Genomic DNA, 18,775 nt, shown 5'->3' with positions numbered 1-18,775 from the left:
AGACGTATGTGGCAGGGTCTACAGACAATCACGGACTACAAAGGGAAAACCAGCCACGTCGCGGACACCAACGTCTTGCTTCCGGAGAAGCAAAACACCTTCTTCGCCCGCTTTGAGGATAACACAGTGCCACCGACGAGGCCCACTACCAGGGACTGTGGCCTCTCCTTCTCCGTGGCCGACGTGAGTAAGACATTTAAGCGTGTTAACCCTCGCAAGGCTGCCGGCCCAGACGGCATCCCTAGCCGCGTCCTTAGAGCATGCGCAGACCAGCTGGCTGGAGTGTTTACGGACATATTGTCCACCATTGTTCCTGTACCCAAGAAAGCAAAGGTAGCTGAACTAAATGACTATTGCCCCGTAGCACTCACTTCTGTCATCATGAAGTGCTTTGAGAGACTAGTTAAGGATCATATCACCTCTACCTTACCTGACACCCTAGACCCACTTCAATTTGCATACCGCACCAATAGATCCACAGACGATGCAATCGCCATCGCACTGCACACTGCCCTATCCCACCTGGACAAGAGGAATACCTAAGTAAGAATGCTGTTCATTGACTATTGCTCAGCATTCAACACCATAGTACCCTCCAAGCTCATCATTAACTCGGGGCCCTGGGTCTGAACCCCGCCCTGTGCACCTGGGTCCTGGACTTCCTGACTGGCGGCCCCCAGGTGGTGAAGGTAGGAAACAACACCTCCACTTCGCTGATCCTCAACACTGGGGTCTCACAAGGGTGCGTGCTCAGCCCCCTCCTGTACTCCCTGTTCACCCATGACTGCGTGGCCACGTACGCCTCCAACTCAATCATCAAGTTTGCAGACGACACAACAGTAGTAGGCCTGATTCCCAACAATGACGAGACAGCCTACAGGGAGGAGATGAGGGCCCTGGGAGAGTGGAGCCAGGAAAATAACCTCTCCCTCAACGTCAACAAAACAAGGGAGCTGATCGTGGACTTCAGAAAACAGCAGAGGGAGCATCCCCCTATCCACATCGACGGGACCGCAGTGGAGAAGGTAAAATGCTTCAGGTTCCTCGGTGTACAGTGGAGAAGGTGGAAAAGCCTCTAAGTTCTAGACCTCAGCTGAATCTGTGGCTGTTGAACAAGTTGTTGAGACTAAATTACTTGCTGTTTCCTTAGATTGTAAACTGTCATGGTCAAAACATATAGATTCAATGGTTGTAAAGATGGTGCGAGGTCTGTCCGTAATAAAGAGATGCTCTGCTTTTTTGACACCACACTCCAAAAAGCAAGTCCTGCAGGTTCTAGTTTTATCTTATCTTGATTATTGTCCAGTCGTGTGAGCGTCACGTCTTACAGTGCCTTGCAAAAGTATTCATCCCCCTTGGCGTTTTTTTCCTATTTTGTTGTATTACAAACCTGTAATTTAAATTGATTTTTATTTGGATTTCTTGTAATGGACATACACAAAATAGTCCAAATTGTTTAAGAAAATTCTAAAAAATTAATCACGGAAAAATGGTGCATGCATATGTATTCACCCCCTTTGCTATGAAGCCCCTAAAAAAGAAATATATTCACTATGCATGCCAGTCTCTCTTGGGTAAGAGTTGAGGAGAGACTGAATGCATCACTTCTTGTTTTTATAAGAAACATTTGACCTAGATAGTTTGTGTATGTATTGATATGAACGCTACGTGTGCCTTTACATTTAAAACATTTTTTTTTAGTTCTGTCCTTGAGCTGTTCTTGTCTATTAATGTTCTGTATTATGTCATGTTTCATGTTCTGTGTGGACCCCAGGAAGAGTAGCTGCTGCTTTCACAACAGCTAATGGGGATCCCTAATAAACCCCAGGAAGAGTAGCTGCTGCCTTGGCAGGAACTAATGGGGATCCATAATAAACCCCAGGAAGAGTAGCTGCTGCCTTGGCAGGAACTAATGGGGTTCCATAATAAACCCCAGGAAGAGTAGAGGCTGCCTTGGCACCAGCTAATGGGGATCCCTAATAAACCCCAGGAAGAGTAGCTGCTGCCTTCACAACAGCTAATGGGGATCCCTAATAAACCCCAGGAAGAGTAGCTGCTGCTTTCACAACAGCTAATTGGGATCCCTAATAAACCCCAGGAAGAGTAGCTGCTGCCTTCACAACAGCTAATGGGGATACCTAATAAACCCCAGGAAGAGTAGCTGCTGCCTTGGCAGGAACTAATGGGGATCCATAATAAACCCCAGGAAGAGTAGCTGCTGCCTTCACAACAGCTAATGGGGATCCCTAATAAACCCCAGGAAGAGTAGCTGCTGCTTTCACAACAGCTAATGGGGATCCCTAATAAACCCCAGGAAGAGTAGCTGCTGCTTTCACAACAGCTAATGGGGATCCCTAATAAACCCCAGGAAGAGTAGCTGCTGCTTTCACAACAGCTAATGGGGATCCCTAATAAACCCCAGGAAGAGTAGCTGCTGCTTTCACAACAGCTAATGGGGATCCTAATAAACCCCAGGAAGAGTAGCTGCTGCTTTCACAACAGCTAATGGGGATCCTAATAAACCCCAGGAAGAGTAGCTGCTGCTTTCACAACAGCTAATGGGGATCCTAATAAACCCCAGGAAGAGTAGCTGCTGCTATAGCAACAGCTAATGGGGATCCCTAATAAACCCCAGGAAGAGTAGCTGCTGCTTTCACAACAGCTAATGGGGATCCCTAATAAACCCCAGGAAGAGTAGCTGCTGCTATAGCAACAGCTAATGGGGATCCCTAATAAACCCCAGGAAGAGTAGCTGCTGCTATAGCAACAGCTAATGGGGATCCCTAATAAACCCCAGGAAGAGTAGCTGCTGCTTTCACAACAGCTAATGGGGATCCCTAATAAACCCCAGGAAGAGTAGCTGCTGCTTTCACAACAGCTAATGGGGATCCTAATAAACCCCAGGAAGAGTAGCTGCTGCTTTCACAACAGCTAATGGGGATCCCTAATAAACCCCAGGAAGAGTAGCTGCTGCTATAGCAACAGCTAATGGGGATCCTAATAATGTGTTGGAAATTCCAAATTTGTTTGCGTAGTCAACTTACACACAGCACAGACACACACACACTTACCCACCAGACATGCCACCAGGAGTCTTTTCACAGTCCCAAAATACAGAACAAATTCAAGGAAACGTACAGTATTATACAGAGCCATGAGGGCATGGAACTCCCTTCCATCTTATATAGACCAAGTGAACAGCAAACCTGGTTTCAAAAAACAGATAAAGCAACACCTCACGGCACCACGCCTCTCCCCCATGTGACCTACTTGTTGTGTGTATGTACTGACAATGTTTTTAAATGTATGTAAAGTATTTTGTCTGTAATGTATGTTTTGTTCTACTAAGCTATATAGAATTGTTTTAAGAAGGTCATACCAAGAATCATTTAAAAATTTGATTTGGAATGTTAAGACCAATTGAAGTATAAATATTTTTTATAAAACATTTATTTGATGAACTATTATTTTTGGCCTTACTGCTATTATCCCATATAAACACATTGAATAACAGATTCACTACATGGAACAACAGATAGTCCTTACTGCTATTAGCCCATACAAACACATTGAATAACAGATTCACTACATGGAACAACAGATAGTCCTTACTGCTATTAGCCCATACAAACACATTGAATAACAGATTCACTACATGGAACAACAGATAGTCCTTACTGCTATTAGCCCATACAAACGCATTGAATAACAGATTCACTACATGGAACAACAGATAGTCCTTACTGCTATTAGCCCATACAAACGCATTGAATAACAGATTCACTACATGGAACAACAGATAGTCCTTACTGCTATTAGCCCATACAAACACATTGAATAACAGATTCACTACATGGAACAACAGACAGTCCTTACTGCTATTAGCCCATACAAACACATTGAATAACAGATTCACTACATGGAACAACAGATAGTCCTTACTGCTATTAGCCCATACAAACACATTGAATAACAGATTCACTACATGGAACAACAGATAGTCCTTACTGCTATTAGCCCATACAAACACATTGAACAACAGATTCACTACATGGAACAACAGATAGTCCTTACTGCTATTAGCCCATACAAACACATTAATTACAGATTCACTACATGGAACAACAGATAGTCCTTACTGCTATTAGCCCATACAAACACATTGAATAACAGATTCACTACATGGAACAACAGATAGTCCTTACTGCTATTAGCCCATACAAACGCATTGAATAACAGATTCACTACATGGAACAACAGATAGTCCTTACTGCTATTATCCCATACAAACACATTGAATAACAGATAGTCCTTACTGCTATTAGCCCATACAAACACATTGAATAACAGATTCACTACATGGAACAACAGATAGTCCTTACTGCTATTAGCCCATACAAACGCATTGAATAACAGATTCACTACATGGAACAACAGATAGTCCTTACTGCTATTATCCCATACAAACACATTGAATAACAGATAGTCCTTACTGCTATTAGCCCGTACAAACACATTGAATAACAGATTCACTACATGGAACAACAGATAGTCCTTACTGCTATTAGCCCATACAAACACATTGAATAACAGATAGTCCTTACTGCTATTAGCCCGTACAAACACATTGAATAACAGATTCACTACATGGAACAACAGATAGTCCTTACTGCTATTAGCCCATACAAACACATTGAATAACAGATTCACTACATGGAACAACAGATAGTCCTTACTGCTATTAGCCCATACAAACACATTGAATAACAGATTCACTACATGGAACAACAGATAGTCCTTACTGCTATTAGCCCATACAAACACATTGAATAACAGATTCACTACATGGAACAACAGATAGTCCTTACTGCTATTAGCCCGTACAAACGCATTGAATAACAGATTCACTACATGGAACAACAGATAGTCCTTACTGCTATTAGCCCATACAAACACATTGAATAACAGATTCACTACATGGAACAACAGATAGTCCTTACTGCTATTAGCCCATACAAACACATTGAATAACAGATTCACTACATGGAACAACAGATAGTCCTTACTGCTATTAGCCCATACAAACACATTGAATAACAGATTCACTACATGGAACAACAGATAGTCCTTACTGCTATTAGCCCATACAAACACATTGAATAACAGATTCACTACATGGAACAACAGATAGTCCTTACTGCTATTAGCCCATACAAACACATTGAATAACAGATAGTCCTTACTGCTATTAGCCCATACAAACACATTGAATAACAGATTCACTACATGGAACAACAGATAGTCCTTACTGCTATTAGCCCATACAAACACATTGAATAACAGATTCACTACATGGAACAACAGATAGTCCTTACTGCTATTAGCCCATACAAACACATTGAATAACAGATTCACTACATGGAACAACAGATAGTCCTTACTGCTATTAGCCCATACAAACACATTGAACAACAGATAGTCCTTACTGCTATTAGCCCATACAAACACATTGAATAACAGATTCACTACATGGAACAACAGATAGTCCTTACTGCTATTAGCCCATACAAACACATTGAATAACAGATTCACTACATGGAACAACAGATAGTCCTTACTGCTATTAGCCCATACAAACACATTGAATAACAGATAGTCCTTACTGCTATTAGCCCATACAAACACATTGAATAACAGATTCACTACATGGAACAACAGATAGTCCTTACTGCTATTAGCCCATACAAACACATTGAATAACAGATTCACTACATGGAACAACAGATAGTCCTTACTGCTATTAGCCCATACAAACACGTTGAATAACAGATTCACTACATGGAACAACAGATAGTCCTTACTGCTATTAGCCCATACAAACACATTGAATAACAGATTCACTACATGGAACAACAGATAGTCCTTACTGCTATTAGCCCATACAAACACATTGAACAACAGATTCACTACATGGAACAACAGATAGTCCTTACTGCTATTAGCCCATACAAACACATTGAATAACAGATTCACTACATGGAACAACAGATAGTCCTTACTGCTATTAGCCCATACAAACACATTGAATAACAGATTCACTACATGGAACAACAGATAGTCCTTACTGCTATTAGCCCATACAAACACATTGAATAACAGATTCACTACATGGAACAACAGATGATCCCCCCCAAACAATCTAAAGGAAGTTTGTATATCTACAGAGATACAAGAAAGATCAGGAAACATTTGTTTTTATTTTTTACACTAAATAGTCTCCATATATACTTCCATAAATCTTTTCAACTGTTACCAGGGGACCTTCAGATGAGGCATGTGGGCGTCCTAGAGCAAAGCAACCGACACGTACGTGTTCGTGTGAGTCTCACCTTTCCGCAAAACGCTACAGACAGAAGTTGGCAGATTGGCTGTAGCAACTAAAGATGAGTCCCAAGACGCTTGCGGGGAAACTTTACACATTAATACTTTGTAATACCTTTATACATGTAATACCTTAATACTTTGTAATACCTTTATACATTTAATACCTTAATACCTTTAATACCTTTAATACCTTTATACATTTTGGAGAGCTATTTATTGACTGGGTTAAAAATATTTATTTGGCGCCCTAAGCAGAGGTTTCTGTAAACACTCACCCCACCGATCTACACCAGCATTGTGGATTTGATTCCCGCTGGGGAACCCATACTTTTCATAAAAGCGTCGACTAAATTGCATATGCATTCTTTATTGGTAACGACACAAATCTGTCCCATCTCACTCTTCTTCTTTATTGAAATTACAGTGACGTATTAAAGTCCTTCACCTCTGTTTTTATGATAGTCTTGGGTCCGTGGCGGTGGGATCTGACCCTTCGGCATACGTAGGGGCGTCTCTCCCCGGTCTCCAGGGGGAAATCACCGGGAACCTCTCCTGTCAGCTCCTGTTACAGACATACACCACATTAACAGGATGAATCACCAGGAACCTCTCCTGTTAGAGACATACACCACATTAACAGGATGAATCACCAGGAACCTCTCCTGTTACAGACATACACCACATTAACAGGATGAATCACCAGGAACCTCTCCTGTTAGAGACATACACCACATTAACAGGATGAATCACCAGGAACCTCTCCTGTTAGAGACATACACCACATTAACAGGATGAATCACCAGGAACCTCTCCTGTTAGAGACATACACCACATTAACAGGATGAATCACCAGGAACCTCTCCTGTTACAGACATACACCACATTAACAGGATGAATCACCAGGAACCTCTCCTGTTAGAGACATACACCACATTAACAGGATGAATCACCAGGAACCTCTCCTGTTACAGACATACACCACATTAACAGGATGAATCACCAGGAACCTCTCCTGTTAGAGACATACACCACATTAACAGGATGAATCACCAGGAACCTCTCCTGTTACAGACATACACCACATTAACAGGATGAATCACCAGGAACCTCTCCTGTTACAGACATACACCACATTAACAGGATGAATCACCAGGAACCTCTCCTGTTACAGACATACACCACATTAACAGGATGAATCACCAGGAACCTCTCCTGTTACAGACATACACCACATTAACAGGATGAATCACCAGGAACCTCTCCTGTTACAGACATACACCACATTAACAGGATGAATCACCAGGAACCTCTCCTGTTACAGACATACACCACATTAACAGGATGAATCACCAGGAACCTCTCCTGTTACAGACATACACCACATTAACAGGATGAATCACCAGGAACCTCTCCTGTTAGAGACATACACCACATTAACAGGATGAATCACCAGGAACCTCTCCTGTTACAGACATACACCACATTAACAGGATGAATCACCAGGAACCTCTCCTGTTACAGACATACACCACATTAACAGGATGAATCACCAGGAACCTCTCCTGTTAGAGACATACACCACATTAACAGGATGAATCACCAGGAACCTCTCCTGTTAGAGACATACACCACATTAACAGGATGAATCACCAGGAACCTCTCCTGTTACAGACATACACCACATTAACAGGATGAATCACCAGGAACCTCTCCTGTTACAGACATACACCACATTAACAGGATGAATCACCAGGAACCTCTCCTGTTAGAGACATACACCACATTAACAGGATGAATCACCAGGAACCTCTCCTGTTACAGACATACACCACATTAACAGGATGAATCACCAGGAACCTCTCCTGTTAGAGACATACACCACATTAACAGGATGAATCACCAGGAACCTCTCCTGTTACAGACATACACCACATTAACAGGATGAATCACCAGGAACCTCTCCTGTTACAGACATACACCACATTAACAGGATGAATCACCAGGAACCTCTCCTGTTAGAGACATACACCACATTAACAGGATGAATCACCAGGAACCTCTCCTGTTACAGACATACACCACATTAACAGGATGAATCACCAGGAACCTCTCCTGTTAGAGACATACACCACATTAACAGGATGAATCACCAGGAACCTCTCCTGTTAGAGACATACACCACATTAACAGGATGAATCACCAGGAACCTCTCCTGTTACAGACATACACCACATTAACAGGATGAATCACCAGGAACCTCTCCTGTTACAGACATACACCACATTAACAGGATGAATCACCAGGAACCTCTCCTGTTAGAGACATACACCACATTAACAGGATGAATCACCAGGAACCTCTCCTGTTACAGACATACACCACATTAACAGGATGAATCACCAGGAACCTCTCCTGTTACAGACATACACCACATTAACAGGATGAATCACCAGGAACCTCTCCTGTTACAGACATACACCACATTAACAGGATGAATCACCAGGAACCTCTCCTGTTACAGACATACACCACATTAACAGGATGAATCACCAGGAACCTCTCCTGTTACAGACATACACCACATTAACAGGATGAATCACCAGGAACCTCTCCTGTTACAGACATACACCACATTAACAGGATGAATCACCAGGAACCTCTCCTGTTACAGACATACACCACATTAACAGGATGAATCACCAGGAACCTCTCCTGTTACAGACATACACCACATTAACAGGATGAATCACCAGGAACCTCTCCTGTTACAGACATACACCACATTAACAGGATGAATCACCAGGAACCTCTCCTGTTACAGACATACACCACATTAACAGGATGAATCACCAGGAACCTCTCCTGTTAGAGACATACACCACATTAACAGGATGAATCACCAGGAACCTCTCCTGTTAGAGACATACACCACATTAACAGGATGAATCACCAGGAACCTCTCCTGTTAGAGACATACACCACATTAACAGGATGAATCACCAGGAACCTCTCCTGTTACAGACATACACCACATTAACAGGATGAATCACCAGGAACCTCTCCTGTTACAGACATACACCACATTAACAGGATGAATCACCAGGAACCTCTCCTGTTACAGACATACACCACATTAACAGGATGAATCACCAGGAACCTCTCCTGTTACAGACATACACCACATTAACAGGATGAATCACCAGGAACCTCTCCTGTTACAGACATACACCACATTAACAGGATGAATCACCAGGAACCTCTCCTGTTACAGACATACACCACATTAACAGGATGAATCACCAGGAACCTCTCCTGTTAGAGACATACACCACATTAACAGGATGAATCACCAGGAACCTCTCCTGTTACAGACATACACCACATTAACAGGATGAATCACCAGGAACCTCTCCTGTTAGAGACATACACCACATTAACAGGATGAATCACCAGGAACCTCTCCTGTTAGAGACATACACCACATTAACAGGATGAATCACCAGGAACCTCTCCTGTTACAGACATACACCACATTAACAGGATGAATCACCAGGAACCTCTCCTGTTACAGACATACACCACATTAACAGGATGAATCACCAGGAACCTCTCCTGTTACAGACATACACCACATTAACAGGATGAATCACCAGGAACCTCTCCTGTTAGAGACATACACCACATTAACAGGATGAATCACCAGGAACCTCTCCTGTTACAGACATACACCACATTAACAGGATGAATCACCAGGAACCTCTCCTGTTACAGACATACACCACATTAACAGGATGAATCACCAGGAACCTCTCCTGTTACAGACATACACCACATTAACAGGATGAATCACCAGGAACCTCTCCTGTTAGAGACATACACCACATTAACAGGATGAATCACCAGGAACCTCTCCTGTTAGAGACATACACCACATTAACAGGATGAATCACCAGGAACCTCTCCTGTTACAGACATACACCACATTAACAGGATGAATCACCAGGAACCTCTCCTGTTACAGACATACACCACATTAACAGGATGAATCACCAGGAACCTCTCCTGTTACAGACATACACCACATTAACAGGATGAATCACCAGGAACCTCTCCTGTTAGAGACATACACCACATTAACAGGATGAATCACCAGGAACCTCTCCTGTTACAGACATACACCACATTAACAGGATGAATCACCAGGAACCTCTCCTGTTACAGACATACACCACATTAACAGGATGAATCACCAGGAACCTCTCCTGTTAGAGACATACACCACATTAACAGGATGAATCACCAGGAACCTCTCCTGTTACAGACATACACCACATTAACAGGATGAATCACCAGGAACCTCTCCTGTTAGAGACATACACCACATTAACAGGATGAATCACCAGGAACCTCTCCTGTTAGAGACATACACCACATTAACAGGATGAATCACCAGGAACCTCTCCTGTTACAGACATACACCACATTAACAGGATGAATCACCAGGAACCTCTCCTGTTAGAGACATACACCACATTAACAGGATGAATCACCAGGAACCTCTCCTGTTAGAGACATACACCACATTAACAGGATGAATCACCAGGAACCTCTCCTGTTACAGACATACACCACATTAACAGGATGAATCACCAGGAACCTCTCCTGTTACAGACATACACCACATTAACAGGATGAATCACCAGGAACCTCTCCTGTTACAGACATACACCACATTAACAGGATGAATCACCAGGAACCTCTCCTGTTAGAGACATACACCACATTAACAGGATGAATCACCAGGAACCTCTCCTGTTACAGACATACACCACATTAACAGGATGAATCACCAGGAACCTCTCCTGTTAGAGACATACACCACATTAACAGGATGAATCACCAGGAACCTCTCCTGTTAGAGACATACACCACATTAACAGGATGAATCACCAGGAACCTCTCCTGTTACAGACATACACCACATTAACAGGATGAATCACCAGGAACCTCTCCTGTTAGAGACATACACCACATTAACAGGATGAATCACCAGGAACCTCTCCTGTTAGAGACATACACCACATTAACAGGATGAATCACCAGGAACCTCTCCTGTTACAGACATACACCACATCCTGTCAGCTACTGGAGAGGACAAAAATACAAAAGAAACATACTTATCCTTTAGTCAACAGTTAAATTTAACAAATGCTGTTGCATTATTAGTTTATATGACATGTGAAAAGTACCTTCAGGCTGTGAACTGAGCTGTGTCAATAGAGGTGCTATAAGGGACATATTAGAAGCTACAGGAGTATAGTTTGCTACACAGAACACATTGGACACTCCTCCTTACCCTGCTTCTCCTAGCAACCACCAATCCTTACCCTGCTTCTCCTAGCAACCACCAATCCTTACCCTGCTTCTCCTGGCAACCACCAATCCTTACCCTGCTTCTCCTGGCAACCACCGATCCTTACCCTGCTTCTCCTGGCAACCACCAATCCTTACCCTGCTTCTTCTGGCAACCACCAATCCTTACCCTGCTTCTCCTGGCAACCACCAATCCTTACCCTGCTTCTCCTGGCAACCACCAATCCTTACCCTGCATCTCCTGGCAACCACCAATCCTTACCCTGCTTCTCCTGGCAACCACCAATCTGTACCCTGCTTCTCCTGGCAACCACCAATCCGTACCCTGCTTCTCCTGGCAACCACCAATTGATTAATGTATGTGTGTTTGTGTGTGTTTGTGTGTACTGACCGCCTCCTGTAGACAGACCCTCCGTAGCTCAGCCAGTCTGGTATTCAGTAGAGTTTGTAGACTGCTTCTCCTCTCTCGTAGTTGTGTCATCCTGTCAACACGCTGCTCACCTCCCTCCTGACCGCCACCGAGCAGGTCTCCACAACACATCAGGAAGAAAATGACATGTTAAGTGTCGATCAAACATGACTAAATGAGGTATAAAGAATCATGTTTTATTTCCTCACCAGGCACTGAGATGAGATGACCTTTAACCTCCATGTCAGGTGTGTCCCATGCGACCCCACTGCTCTCAGTGTATCCCAACAGATCACTCACCTAGAGAGGGAGAGGGAGGATAAGGCGGCAGGTAGCTTAGTGGGTAAGAGCGTTGTGCCAGTAACCGAAAGGTCACTGGTTCTAATCCCCGAGCCGACTAGGTGGAAAATCTGTCGATGTGCCCTTAAGCAAGGCACTTAACCCTAATTGCTCATGTAAGTCGCTCTGGATAAGAGCGTGTGCTAAATGACAAAAAATAAATACAAAATTATAACACAACATGTTAGAGTGATGGACCAGGGGACCAGGGCAGCTGTTAGAGTGATGGACCAGGGCAGCTGTTAGAGTGATGGACCAGGGCAGCTGTTAGAGTGATGGACCAGGGCAGCTGTTAGAGTGATGGACCAGGGCAGCTGTTAGAGTGATGGACCAGGGGCAGCTGTTAGAGTAATGGACCAGGGGCAGCTGTTAGAGTGATGGACCAGGGGCAGCTGTTAGAGTGATGGACCAGGGGACCAGGGCAGCTGTTAGAGTGATGGACCAGGGGCAGCTGTTAGAGTGATGGACCAGGGGCAGCTGTTAGAGTGATGGACCAGGGCAGCTGTTAGAGTGATGGACCAGGGGCAGCTGTTAGAGTGATGGACCAGGGCAGCTGTTAGAGTGATGGACCAGGGGCAGCTGTTAGAGTGATGGACCAGGGCAGCTGTTAGAGTGATGGACCAGGGCAGCTGTTAGAGTGATGGACCAGGGGCAGCTGTTAGAGTGATGGACCAGGGCAGCTGTTAGAGTGATGGACCAGGGCAGCTGTTAGAGTGATGGACCAGGGGCAGCTGTTAGAGTGATGGACCAGGGCAGCTGTGCGTCTGCTGGTGTTTGTTCTTTTTTTCAAACCAGCGTCTGGTTTAGACGTGTGAAACCAGGTGTGTGAATTCAATACCAGGTAGAATACAGAATCCCTGAGGACCCTGTGATGGAGTGTGATTACAGCATCCAGTAGCTGAGGTGAAAAGGACCACGGTCTTTGTACCTCCCAGTTGTAGCTGTAGTCCTGTGTGCTGCTGCAGTGGTTTGGGTTTGTTGCCAGGCAACAGTGATTTTGGGCTTGTTGTACTGCTGCTGTGGTTTGGGCTTGTTGCCAGGCAACACTACACTAACTGCTGACTGGGCTGTATTCAGCACAATGCTGCAGTACTGATACAGGCCTGACGGGGGCGCCACTCAACAGTACTGATACAGGCCTGACGGGGGCGCCACTCAACAGTACTGATACAGGCCTGACGGTGGAGCCACTCAACAGTACTGATACAGGCCTGACGGTGGAGCCACTCAACAGTACTGATACAGGCCTGACGGGGGCGCCACTCAACAGTGCTGATACAGGCCTGACGGTGGAGCCACTCAACAGTACTGATACAGGCCTGACGGTGGAGCCACTCAACAGTACTGATACAGGCCTGACGGGGGCGCCACTCAACAGTACTGATACAGGCCTGACGGGGGCGCCACTCAACAGTACTGATACAGGCCTGATGGTGGAGCCACTCAACAGTGCTGATACAGGCCTGACGGTGGAGCCACTCAACAGTACTGATACAGGCCTGACGGGGGCGCCACTCAACAGTACTGATACAGGCCTGACGGTGGAGCCACTCAACAGTACTGATACAGGCCTGACGGTGGAGCCACTCAACAGTGCTGGTACAGGCCTGACGGTGGAGCCACTCAACAGTACTGATACAGGCCTGACGGGGGCGCCACTCAACAGTACTGGTACAGGCCTGACGGTGGAGCCACTCAACAGTACTGATACAGGCCTGACGGGGGCGCCACTCAACAGTATTCACAGGTAGTGCTCTGTAACAACAACAACAACAACAACAACAACAACAACAACAACAACAACAACACTACTACATGAGAAACCAGCTCGCTGCCTGCTGCAGTAATGTAGAAGCTGAGGCCGGTCTTGCGAAATAGTTTTTTTTTTGTTCTCAATGAGACAAACCTGAATAAATAAAGGTTAAAGGACTGTATTGAATCAGAATGATAGCAGCAGAGTGAGAAATGATTCAAAGGTTTTTAGCACAACAGCAAAACACAACAGCAAATAAAACAACACTGAATGGTTACAGAGAGGAGTTTTAGAACCAGAATACCCAGTGAAGATATTGTTGGAGAATAAGGACTGGTGTCAGACTGTCAGGGTTATGATATAGGGTAGAGAGAGAGAGGTAGACTGTTAGGATTATGATATAGGGTAGAGAGAGAGGTAGACTGTCAGGATTATGATATAGGGTTGAGAGAGAGAGGTAGACTGTCAGGATTATGATATAGGGTAGAGAGAGGTAGACTGTCAGGGTTATGATATAGGGTAGAGAGAGAGGGGTAGACTGTTAGGATTATGATATAGGGTAGAGAGAGAGGTAGACTGTCAGGATTATGATATAGGGTAGAGAGAGAGAGGTAGACTGTCAGGGTTATGATATAGGGTAGAGAGAGGTAGACTGTCAGGATTATGATATAGGCTAGAGAGAGAGAGGTAGACTGTCAGGATTATGATATAGGGTTGAGAGAGAGGGGTAGACTGTCAGGGTTATGATATAGGGTAGAGAGAGAGAGGTAGACTATCAGGATTATGATATAGGGTTGAGAGAGGTAGACTGTCAGGGTTATGATATAGCGTTGAGAGAGAGAGGTAGACTGTCAGGATTATGATATAGGGTTGAGAGAGGTAGACTGTCAGGGTTATGATATAGGGTAGAGAGAGAGAGGTAGACTGTCAGGATTATGATATAGGGTTGTTTTTTCCCTCATCAATCTACACACAATACCCCATAATGACAAAGCAAAAACAGGTTTTTAGAAATGTTTGCTAATTTATTAAAAATAAAAAACAGAAATATCACATTTACATAAGTATTCAGACCCTTTACTCAGTACTTTGTTGAAGCACCTTTGGCAGCGATTACAGCATCTAGTCTTCTTGGGTATGACGCTACAAGCTTGGCACACCTGTATTTGGGGAGTTTCTCCCACTCTTCTCTGCAGATCCTCTCATGCTCTGTCAGGTTGGATGGAGTGTTGCTGCACAGCTATTTTCAGGTCTCTCCAGAGATGTTCGATGGGGTTCAAGTGATGGGGCTCTGGCTGGGCCACTCAAGGACATTCAAAGACTTGTCCCGAAGCCACTCCTGCGTTGTCTTGGCTGTGTGCTTAAGGTTGTTGTCCTGTTGGAAGGTGAACCTTCGCTCCAGTCTGAGGTCCTGAGCGCTCTGGAGCAGGTTTTCATCAAGGATCTCTCTGTACTTTGCTCCGTTCATCTTTCCCTCAATCCTGACTAGTCTCCCTGTCCCTGTCGCTGAAAAACATCCCCAAAGCATGATGCTGCCACCACCATGCTTCACCATAGGGATGGTGCCAGGTTTCCTCCAGACATGACGCTTGGCATTCAGGCCAAAGAGTTCATTCTTGGTTTCATCAGACCAGAGAATCTTGTTTCTCATGATTCTGAGAGTCCTTTCGGTGCCTTTTGGCAAACTCCAAGTGGGCTGTCATGTGCCTTTTACTGAAGAGTGGCTTCCATTGGCCATAAAAGCCTGATTGGTGGAGTGCTGCAGAGATGGTTGTCCTTCTGGAAGGTTCTCCCATCTCCACAGAGGAACTCCAGAGTTCTTTCAGAATGACCATCGGGTTCTTGGTCACCTCCCTGACCAAGGCCCTTCTCCCCCGATTGCTCAGTTTGGCCGGGAAGCCAGCTCTAGGAAGAATCTTGGTGGTTACAAACTTCTTCCATTTAAGAATGATGGAGGCCACTGTGTTCTTGGGGACCTTCAATGCTGCAGAAATGTTTTGGTACCCTTCCTCAGATCTGTGCCTCGACACAATCCTGTCTCTGAGTTCTACGGACAATTCCTTCGACCTCATGGCTTGGTTTTTGCTCTGACATGCACTGTCAACTGTGGGACCTTATATAGACAAGTGTGTGCACCTTTCCAAATCATGTCCAATCAATTTAATTTATCACAGGTGGACTCCAAGTTGTAGAAACATCTCAATTCGAGTCTCATAGCAAAGGATCTGAATACTTACACTACCGGTCAAAAGTTTTAGAACACCCACTCATTCATTTTTTAACATTTTAGTAATTTAGCAGACACTCTTATCCAGAGCGACTTACAGTTAGTGAGTGCATACATTTTCATACTGGCCCACCGTGGGAAACGAACCCACAACCCTGGCGTTGCAAGCACCATGCTCTACCAACTGCGCTACAGGGGACATTCAATGGTTTTTCTTTATTTGTACTATTTTCTACATTGTAGAATAATAGCGAAGACATTAACACTATGAAATAACACATATGGAATCATGTAGTAACCAAAAAAAGTGTTAAACAAATCCAAATATATTTTATATTTGAGATTCTTCAAATAGCCACCCTTTGCCTTGATGACAGCTTTGCACACTCTTGGCATTCTCTCAACCAGCTTCATGAGATAGTCACCTGGAATGCATTTCAATTAACAGGTGTGCCTTCTTAAAAGTTAATTTGTGGAATTAATGCATTTGAGCCAATCAGTTGTGTTGTGAAAAGGTGGGGGGGGGGGGGGGTATACAGAAGATAGCCCTATTTGGTAAAATACCAAGTCCATATTATGGCAAGAACAGCTCAAATAAGCAAAGAGAAACAACAGTCCATTATTACTTTAAGACATGAAGGTCAGTCAATACGGAAAATGTCAAGAACTTTTAAAGTTTCTTCAAGTGCAGTCGCAAAAAACATCAAGCGCTATGATGAAACTGGCTCTTATGAGGACCGCCACTGGAATGGAAGACCCAGAGTTACCTCTGCTGTAGAGGATAAGTTCATTAGATTTACCAGCCTCAGAAATTGCAGCCCAAATAAATGCTTCACAGAGTTCAAGTAACAGACACATCTCAACATCAACTGTTCAGAGGAGACTATGTGAATCAGGCCTTCATCGTTGAATTGCTGCAAAGAAACCACCACTAAAGGACACCAATAATAAGAAGAGACTTGCTTGGTCCAAGAAACACGAGTAATGGGCATTAGACCAGTGGAAATGTGTCATTTGGTCTGGAGATTTTTGGTTCCAACCGCCGTGATGATTTTTGGTTCCAACGGATGATCTCCGCATGTGTATTTCCCACAGTAAAGCATGGATGAGGTGGTGTTATGGTGTGGGGGTGCTTTGCTGGTGACACTGTCTGTGATTTATTTAGAATTCAAGACACCCTTAACCAGCATCGCTACCACAGCATTCTGCAGCGATACACCATCCCATCTGGTTTGGTCTTAGTGGGACTATCATTTGTTTTCAAAAGGACAATGACCCAACACACCTCCAGGCTGTGTAAGGGCTATTTTACCAAGAAGGAGAGTGATGGAGTGCTGCATCAGAAGACCTGGCCTCCACAATCCCCCGACCTCAACCAAATTGAGACGGTTTGGGATGAGTTGGACCGCAGAGTGAAGGAAAAGCAGCCAACAAGTGCTCAGCATATGTGGGAACTCCTTCAAGACTGTTGGAAAAGCATTCCAGATGAAGCTGGTTGAGAGAATGCCAAGAGTGTGCAAAGCTGTCATCAAGGCAAAGGATGGCTATCAGAAGAATCTCAAATATAAAATATATTTAGATTTGTTTATCACTTTTTTGGTTACTACATGATTCCATATGTGTTATTTCATAGTTTTGATGTCTTCACTATTATTCTACAACGTAGAAAATAGTAAAAATAAAGAAAAACCCTTGAATGAGGCGGCAGGTAGCTTAGTGTTTAAGAGCGTTGTGCCAGTAACTGAAAGGTTGCTGGTTCTAATCCCCGAGCCGACTAGGTGAAAAATCTGTCGATGTGCCCTTGAGCAAGGCACTTAACCCTAATTGCTCCTGTAAGTCGCTCTGGATAAGAGCGTCTGCTAAATGACTAAAATGTAGGTGTGTCCAAACTTTTGACCGGTACTGTATGTAAATAAAGTATTTCTGTTTTTTATTTGTTATAAATTTGCAATAAATGTCTAAAAACCTGTTTTCGCTTTGTCATTATGGGGTATTGTGTGTAGATCGCTGAAAAAAGATTTAATAAATTTTAGTACAAGGCTGTAACGTAACAAAAATGTGGAAGAAGTCAAGGGGTCTGAATACTTTCCGAAGGCACTGTAGATACAGTCACCATAACACAGACCAGACAATCAGAACAAATCAGAACAGAATAACTAAATAAATGTATCTCTGTGATACTATTATAAAGGACTGACTATAAAGTCATACAAGCTTTATCTTTCTACTTTTCTTTAATCAACACTTCCAACTCACCACTTTCTGTAGAACTCCAGTAAACATTGTGGTT

General features: G+C 43.8%; 1 protein-coding gene across 1 annotated transcript in view; it reads right to left on the bottom strand.

Moving 5' to 3' along the window:
• Positions 1–18,775, bottom strand: part of LOC311121515 (uncharacterized protein) — a gene marked incomplete at both ends in the record, with an annotated part of 124,872 nt that overhangs the window by 25,119 nt on the left and 80,978 nt on the right. The window contains one exon of the mRNA XM_084195994.1: positions 6,875–6,946. Within this exon, the coding sequence (XP_084052120.1) occupies positions 6,875–6,946 (72 nt within the window). The remainder of the gene's footprint in view (positions 1–6,874; positions 6,947–18,775) is intronic.

This window comes from Coregonus lavaretus (genome assembly GCF_964263955.1).
Source record: "Coregonus lavaretus genome assembly, contig: HAP1_SCAFFOLD_346, whole genome shotgun sequence".
Lineage (NCBI taxonomy): Eukaryota > Metazoa > Chordata > Actinopteri > Salmoniformes > Salmonidae > Coregonus > Coregonus lavaretus.
This window is presented reverse-complemented; position numbering and strand designations above follow the sequence as displayed.